Below are 8,770 nucleotides of genomic sequence, written 5' to 3' on the forward strand. Positions count from 1 at the left end.
GGAAAAAAGGGAGGAATAGATTAAACACATAGGAATTAATCCTATGACACCCCTCCAAAGATACAGAAAGAGACACAACACACTGCATAACCCCCCAATAAAAACCCCCTTCCCCCCATTTTCTCCCCTTTCTTCCCCTTTTCCGTCTTGCAAGGATTTCCAAGAACAAGTGGAAAGGGATGGACAGATAAAACAGACATGCATTGATCCCATGACACCCCAAAACACACACAGAGAGACACAACACACAATGCATAACCCCCCATTAAAAATCCCCTTTCCCTCTATTTGCACCCTTTCCCTCTTGCAAGGTAAAACATTTAAAATGGATAGGAAAACATGCATTGATCTTAGGACACCCCCCAAAAAAACAGACACGCACAATGCTTAACAACAACAACCCCATTAAAAAATCATTCCCCTTCCTTCCTTCCTTCCTTCCTTCCTTCCTTCCGTTCTCTCTTTCCCTCTTGTTGCAAGAATGTTGAATAATGTTGCATTGCCCCCTAAATATTTGGGCTCCTCTGCAGCAATGTTGCTTCTCCTCTCACCCAAAGCAACAAACATCCCTCAAAATGGCAAAGATGTTGCCTCTCACCCAAAGCAAAAGAACCAAGCCCCACTACAAATCCCATCCTCCCCAAATAAGAACATCCACCCCCCCCCCTTTTTAAATCCTACTCACTGGGCTCCTTCTTTTGAGGGTGACATTCTTCCAAAGGAGGAGGTAAAGCTGGTGCAAAAACCCCATCCTGAGCCCAGCTTTGCAAGCAAGGCATCAGCTGCAAGGCATTTGGGGGGGCTTTTGGGGGGGGGGTTGAAAGCAAGGGACAAAGACCCCAATTTCAAGGCCTAGAAGGAGGAGAGGCTGAGCTTTCTAAAGCCTTTGCAAGAAGGAAGGGCTCCAAAGCAAACCGGTGGCAGCTTTGCTGTCTGCTGCAAATGGGGAGGAGGGGGCTTGGGAGGCAAAGGCAATGGTTCCAGATTCAAACAGCAGCCCCCCAAAATTAATTGATATTCAAAGAGGAGAAGGATAGGCGCCCAAAATCCGATGCAATTTATTGATCCCCCTCTTTAAATGCAAAAAAATATTATTATTATTATTATTATCTTTAAAAGGGGGGGGCGTCTCAAAGGGGCAAAGGATCAACTCCTGCCTCAAGGAGCCTTGCCAATAAAGTAAATCGAAATATCGATCTGCGATTGCTTCCAAGCCTCTGCCTTTTTGTAAAATGGTCTTCTTTTCCCAGTTTGCCTCTGTTGCTGCAATGCAAGGCAAGGCTAGGCAAGGCAAGCCCTGGCCATCCCTCCTCCTCCCACAAAGCCCTGGGCTCTTAAAGGGGAAATTCGGATTTAGAGAGGCACTGGAGGGAAAAGCAGCCGGCTGCTCCTGCAGATGGAGGCTCGACCACCTTCCCTCTGGGCTTGCCTTCCATTTGCAATGCCTTCCTCCTGGACATCGTTTCCCTGTTTTAGGGAAAAAGGATCTGCAAGAGTTTTCTTTGCTAAAACCAGACTTGCAGGAACTAAATGCCTTGCGAAGAGCAAGCAGGGCTCCCTCTGAATCTGATGCCATGCAAAGCAATTGCCTTCTTTCCCCCTGTTTTACTATGTCAGAATATATGCCTCTGGCAGGTCTCTCTTTTCTTTTAACTTAATGGGTTTCTCTGTGCAGCGCTGTCTAAATTTAACACGCTTTAGAAAGACATCTTGATGAGGATGAGGATGAAGAGACTTGTGGAAACCCAAAGGCTGACACAGTTGGTTGGGATTAAGCTTGCATTGCATGGACTGGAATCCCTTCGCTATTAATATTGGTCATAATTTAATGGTCAGAACCCTTTCCTATCAGTATCAATATTCTATTGAAGTATTGGTTCTAACTCCTTCCTGTCGATATTAATATCCTATTGATTTATTGGTCCCAACCCCTTTCTATCAATATTAATATCTTATCCTATTAATATTGGTCATAATTTATTGTTCATAACCCCTTCCTATCAATATTAATATTCTATTGATGTATTGGTTCTAATTCCTTCCTATAGATATTAATATCCTATTGATTTATTGGTTCAAACCCCTTCCTCTAGTGCCACAACAAACTACAAATCCCAGGATCCCATTGCATTCAGCCATGGCAGTTAAAGTGACGTCAAACTGCATTAGTTTTGCAGTGTGGCAGCAGACTTAAGCACTTGGGGACCGGGGTTTGAATCTCTATTTGGTCATAGAAACCCACTGGGTGACCTTATTATTATGTTTATTATTATTATTGCGCTTACTTATATCTTGGGCAAGACGTCACACTCTCTCAGCCTCAGTGGAAGGCAATCCTGGCAAACCTCCTCTGAACAAATCATGCCAAGAAAAACCCCAGGACAGAGTTAGCAGAGGTCAGAAATGGCTTTAATAGCACAGGACAATGACAAAATAATTGTATTTGAATTACTGGGGATGCCTTCCTTTTTAGAAAGCAAACCTTGCAATTGTCAGGTATGGGATTTTAAAGGCTGGTGTATATATATATATGCATATGCATGCAACTGTTCTCCCTTTCCCTTTGGCCCAGTCTCCTGTGTTTGTTTTCTGGGCCCAATATATTTATCTTTGATTGCAATAAAATGCAAGCGCTGCTGAGGGAGGCAGCAGCATCATCGAAGAGGAGGCTCAACTGCATCAGGACTCTCAGGATCTTGCAGCATTTTAGCCCTAATTACAATACATTTTGCACATTTGGCAACACTAACAAGAGCCAAGAAACTGTCTCCATCCTCTTTCTTGTTTCAATCCTACTTTTCCTTTCTGGGTTGACTCCATTAGGAAGGCCACAGCTACAAATTGGCAAGGCCTAAGCAGAGGGGGGCTTGCAGGTCCCATCATCCACCAATTTGCAATGAGTTGGGGTCAACTTGCATCCTGAGAGAAAACCAGTATGCAAACTGGTTTCCCAGTTTGACCTGTGCTTTGGAGATATGGGACATTCACACTCCAGAGAAAGAGATTGCTTTGCTTTCCTTTTGTATGAAGTCCAGGAACCTGAATGAAACCCTTTGGGAACCCAAGTCTAGAAAGTCCTAGAGCTCCCTCTTGGGAAACGCCTGAGAAATGCAAGGAAATCCCAAATCCACAAGTGCAAGCTGCGACACATGGCTCCCCACACTTTGGTCTCAAGACGCTTTGCACTGCAACTCCCAGAATTCCTGACCATTGGCCAAGCTGGCAGGGGCTTCTGGGAGTTGAAGTCCAAAGACCTTTAGGACCAAAGTTGGGATGCACTGGGCTACAGCATCATAGGGTCATTGGAAGGGAACCCAAGGGACATCCAGTTACAACCCCATTTTGCCATTGGGAGAACTCGCCATCAAAGCACTCCCAACAGATTCCTGTCCAGCCTGCAAAACCTATCATATCACCTCTTAACCTCCTCTTCTCAAGACTAAACATCCCCAGCTCCTTAAGTTGTTCCTCAAAGGGCCCCATGGCTTCCGGACCCTTCACCATTTTGTACACGTTCCGGTTTGGCCACATCCTTCTTGAGTTGTTGTGTCCAGAACCGGACATGACAGTCCAGGCGATGAGTGTCCAGTTCTGGGCAACACAATACAAGGAGGACGTGGACAAGCTGGACCTTCTCCTGTCTTCTCTGCTCTTCCTCTTTTGAAACTTTGGCCATCTTGACCCCACTCTGGTTTTTGCATGGTCACTTGTGTCCTACGTTTCCTTCCATGAAACGTTGGAGGACATATCTCCATCCAAGAAAGGTCATCGCCGATGGAGGACTTCAAGATGTCTCCAATGGAGTCCACCTGGTTCTTGAGTGATTGAAGATGGACAGAGGCAAAGTAAATTGACCATTTTTGGAAACAAATTGGCCCCTTTTTGCCTGAGTTGCTTCCTTCTGCAAAACCAGCTTCTGAGGCCCTTCCTTTTTGCCTGAGCTGCTGCAAAGATTTCTTCTAGGGTTGCAAGAGAGATAAGGGCAGGAAACAACTGCAATCTCTTCCTTCCTTCCTCCATCGTCTTATTAATTTTGAAATACTCACTTCTAATAAATTAGGTTTATGGTGATCCTTTCCGAAAGTGCAGTGAGTTTGCAAAGGCACCGCAGGTGAGTGTGAAGCCACACCAGAGAAAAGACTATCCATATATATATATATATATATATATGGGGTGATGATTGAATCTTAGCCCAAAGAAGAAGAAGGGGCTAGAGAGGTGCCCTTTTCTGCTTTTTTTGCTTTCTCCTGGTCCTAAATAAAGACTTTTCTGAAGACGGACTCCGCAAAGATCCTGGTTTCTATCTTGAAAGTTGATTTAAAGAAGACAGAGGTAACTTTGCTGCTAAGATTTTGGCATAATGTCATAAAGAGCTGATGCATTTCTGAGACTTGGAGGTTAAAACACCAAAGCAAAGCAAACTGTAGACATTTCATTAAAATAAATTGCAAGGGTCTGGGTTTTTTTCAACTATAAAGTAAATTAATTCAAAATTAATTCTGATTTCCGATGCTAAGAAGGTGAGCTTTTTAGGTTCATCTTCCTTGGTTTTTCTGCATGTGTTGTTAAAACATCCCACAATTTATGCACTTTTGCAGCAATAGATATAATGGGAGTTGACATTTTTGCAAGTGGACTTACCTCTAGAAAAATGGGAAACTTGGAAGTTGGATAATGCATTTATTTACTCAGGAGAAGCTTGTCTCTTCCAGCGGGTTTAAACAGATGATTTTTAAACTGTGAATTTCAAATGTGGATGGTTTCAAGATGTGTACATCCTATTTGTCCTTTTAAACCAACAAGTGTTTTAACTGGTGTTGTGTGTCAATTGTTGTTGTTCTTCACCTCGATTCATGGGGAGAGGCAAGTAAGAAATAAATGTTATTATTATTATTACCAAAACTTGTGTGCGATTCGAGTGCAACAAATAGAGGAAGAATAAAGGCCATTCCTCAATGGCCCTTCTTGGAAATGGAGAGAAAGAAAAGAGGAAGGAGGAAAAGAAAGTCAGCAAAGGCTCCCTTCTGCATCAGACTCTTCCAAGGTTTGCATTTGGGGTTTTGTTGGAGGAAGTCCCTCCTTTGTCCTGGATCCCTAGAAAGAAGCCGTGAGTCAAAGCATCGCCATCATCGTCTTAATCCATATTGTTGTTGTTCTTATTTAAACCCCTCCTTTTTCACAGGAATGGGACTCAAGGTGTCTTATTAAAATGATTTCAATATATAGTGGACCCTCCACTTTTGCTGGGGCCAGGGACACAGGACCCCTGTGAAAGTGAGAAACGCATGAAGAAAAGGACTATGTTCTTAACCTGAAAGAAGACCTCTCCGGGAATCTCTAGGTACTCCAGTACAACTCTATGGTCAACATCCGCTTGAAACTGACCATAGACTCACACTGGAGGACCTACAAATGCCTAGAGAAGTGTTTTCTGTAGTGGTCTCCAAGTCCTCCAGTGCAACTCTATGGTCAACATCTTCCTACAAATGCCTAGAGAAGTGCGTTTCTCTAGCAATCTCTAGGTCCTCCAGTGCAACTCTATGGTCCAGCGTCTGCCAGAGGTTGACCATAGAACCACACTGGAGGACCTACAAATGCCTAGTGGAGTGTTCTCTCAGCTGAATACATACAGTTTCATATTTATTCATTTACAGTTTCCCCACTTTCACGGGGGTCCTGTGACCCTGACCCCAGCAACTGTGGAGGGCTCAGTGTATAATAAGGTGGATTTCTAGAACATTGCAACATAAGCAGGACTTAGCAAACAGGAAAGTCCTTTCACAACTCCGTCCTCCTTTCTCTTCTCTCTCGCAGTTCCCACCCTGATTGAGAAAGACTCACGAAAGGAAGACAACCCTGGACTCTCCAACCCAGAGTTGCAAGAAGACCCACAACGAGGAAAGAGCGAAGGGTTGGCGGCCATACATCTCCCCGTTCTGTCCATGGAGAGATTCCTTGGCATGACTGTTGGGTGGTCCATGTTCTGGAGCTTCCTTGCCATGGATCCCTTTGCGGGTGTTCAGATCCTAGATGAACCGCTGATGGTCCTGATTTGGGACTGGCCATATGGTCAAGCTCTGAACCTCTCCGGCGATGTCTGTGCCACGCTTTACCAGATTGAGGGCTGTCAGTTGACCGGACAGCGGAGCCTCTATGACCAAGCAGACGTGGTGGTCTTCCATCACCAGGAGCTCCAATGGAGCAGGTCGAGTCTCCCAAGAGCAAAGGCCCATCCTGGGCAACAATGGCTGTGGGTCTCCCTGGAGTCCCCCAGCCATGCCAAAGCCATGAGCGGCTGGGAAGGAACTGAGTGGAACTGGGTCATGACTTACCGGCAGGACTCTGATATCTTCATCCCTTATGGGACACTCATACCAGAGCCATCAGAGAAGGAGCTGCACATCCCAACCAAGACCGGCTTGGTTTCCTGGGTGGTCAGTAACTTCCACCACACCCAGGAAAGGGCACAGTTCTATCACAACCTCTCCAGACACATCAGGATTGATGTCTACGGGAAAGCGGTCCAAAAGCCGCTCTGCCCAACTTGCCTGTTGCCAACCATCTCCAAATACAAATTCTACCTGGCCTTGGAGAACTCCATCCACCGGGACTATATCACCGAGAAGCTGTGGAGGAATGCCCTCCTGGCGGGCGCTGTCCCCGTGGTCATGGGTCCTCCCAGGGCCAACTATGAGGAGTTCCTGCCCGCTGAGGCCTTCGTCCACGTGGACGATTTCAGCTCCGCGAAGGATCTGGTGGACTACTTGGCCAACATGAACGAGAGCCACTACAGGAGCTTCTTCGCTTGGAAGCGCAAATACGCAGTGAAGGTTTACGACGATTGGCGGGAACGGTTCTGCGCCATCTGCCAGCGGTACGCCAGCTTGCCTCAGGGCAAAGTCTACCCAAGTTTGGAAAAATGGTTCCAGAATTGACCATAGGGACTGAGCAGGAGCATCCTGGGTGATGCACTGCTGCCCCCTTGTGGTGAGTCTTGAGAGTCATTACTGTATAGCCAGTCTTCACCCAAAATCTACAAAGGGCCAACCCAAATGCACAAAGCCATGTTGCAAGCTTTTAAAGCTCTATTGGCTTCTTAAGGAGCACAAAATCCATGCTGCAGAGTTTCAAAGTTCCACCGGCTTCTTAAGAAAGCTTGCCACATGCATTTTGTGCAATTTGGGTTGGCCAATAAAGGTATTGCTGTTTTGTGAATTTCCCTGCAGTCTTTGGAGCTGGCTTGCAACCATTTTAATACTATGCATTGGCATAAAACACCAGGGCTTTGCTTTGGACTACTACAACTCCCATGAACGATTGGGCGAGACTACAAAGCACCATTGGACATAGAAGCATTGCATGCCTCACTCCCAATTAATCCTCTGCAGTCCCACTTTTTCAGCTGCTTTTAAAATATCCCAGTTTCTTTCTCCTCTTCTTCCCATTCCTCCCTTCTTTATCCTGAGCTTACTTCAATTGCTGCAAACTAAGTGAGTCCAAAGTCCAAACATAGTTTTGGGGGAAAGACGGGTCCAAGTCTTGCCCTTCCCAGTTGGTTCTTGCAAAAGCAAACTGCTGCAGCCTCTCCTGACTTCTCTGTTCCTCCTCTTTAGTAACCTTTGCCATCTTGACCACATTCTGATATTGCTTGGAAAGGAAAGGAAAGGAAGTCACCCTCCTGAAAGAGAGATAGGGGCTCATTGCTTTTCCTGTTTGCACAACCGGGGAGGGCAGCATTGAGCTCTTCATTCGGATTCAACCCCTGTGCAATGTTTTTTTTTAAATGCATATATTGCAATAGGCCTCTGCATAGGCGTTTCCCTCCATCCTCTGCAAATCCCCCTTCCTTGCGCTGCTATTGTCATCCCCACCATCTTTTTATGAAAAGATAACTATTGTACTGAAGACAGATAATGTATGCATGCATGTATGTATATATATTGGTCTGAGCTGCCTTGAGGTTTGGCTCTTGGGTGCCCTCTGCTGGTTGGAAGCAGATTTCACAAACTTCAAATTGCAAACCAGAAATAAGTTTAAAGTGTGAGACATTCAGGGGTGCAATTAGGGAGAGGGGGACAAAATGAGAACATTGCACCCCAAAATAAAATTGCAAACCTCCCAAGAAAGATATTAAAAATGGGATATATTCAGGTTGCAATTACTGGAGGAACAAAATAAGGCCATTGCACCCCCAAAATAAAAACCCTGCCCTTCCAATTGAGAGGAGTGAAAAAGGAAGGTTGGGTACTTACCGTGACACGTTCATTTCCTGCAGAGAAGGGTCCTGGCATCCTGTAATCTGGGTTTAGCTCCTCCTATTTGCTCCTGAAGAAAGAGCCCTCCTCCCACCACCATCTTGAGGGGGAGAGAGGCCAGGCCTGGAAGACAGGGAGCCCTCTTCCAACCACCATCTTGAGAGGAGAGAGGCCAGGCCTGGAAGACAAAGAGCCCTCCTCCAACCACCATCTTGATGGGGAGAGAGGCCAGGCCTGGAAGACAGGGAGCCCTCCTCCAACCACCATCTTGAGAAGAGAGAGGCCAGGCCTGGAAGACAAAGAGCCCTCTCCACCAACATCTTGAGGGGGAGAGAGGCCGGCGGAAAGGCATGGAGCCCTCCTCCCAACCACCATCTTGAGAAGAGAGAGGCGGCCTGGACACAAAGAGCCCTCCTCAAACCACCATCTTGAGGGGGAGAGAGGCCGGAGACAAAGAGCCCTCCTCCCACCACCATCTTGAGGGGGAGAGAGGCCAGGCCTGGAAGACAGAGCCC

General features: G+C 46.2%; 2 protein-coding genes across 4 annotated transcripts in view; one reads left to right on the top strand and one right to left on the bottom strand.

The window, feature by feature from the left end:
- Window positions 1-1,276, bottom strand: part of ABCA2 (ATP binding cassette subfamily A member 2) — a 45,367-nt gene extending 44,091 nt beyond the window's left edge. For all 3 annotated transcript variants that reach the window (XM_042477739.1, XM_042477740.1, XM_042477738.1), the window contains exon 1: window positions 686-1,276. In XM_042477739.1, the coding sequence (XP_042333673.1) occupies window positions 686-751 (66 nt within the window). In that variant the 5' untranslated portion in view covers window positions 752-1,276. The remainder of the gene's footprint in view (window positions 1-685) is intronic.
- FUT7 (fucosyltransferase 7) overlaps window positions 1-8,294 on the top strand; it is a 14,117-nt gene extending 5,823 nt beyond the window's left edge. The window contains exons 2-3 of the mRNA XM_042477741.1: window positions 5,815-6,987; window positions 8,276-8,294. Of these exons, the coding sequence (XP_042333675.1) occupies window positions 5,943-6,935 (993 nt within the window). The 5' untranslated portion in view covers window positions 5,815-5,942 and the 3' untranslated portion in view covers window positions 6,936-6,987; window positions 8,276-8,294. The remainder of the gene's footprint in view (window positions 1-5,814; window positions 6,988-8,275) is intronic.
- Window positions 8,295-8,770: the final 476 nt, after the last annotated feature.

This window comes from Sceloporus undulatus, chromosome 7 (assembly GCF_019175285.1).
Source record: "Sceloporus undulatus isolate JIND9_A2432 ecotype Alabama chromosome 7, SceUnd_v1.1, whole genome shotgun sequence".
Classification (NCBI taxonomy): Eukaryota; Metazoa; Chordata; class Lepidosauria; order Squamata; family Phrynosomatidae; genus Sceloporus; species Sceloporus undulatus.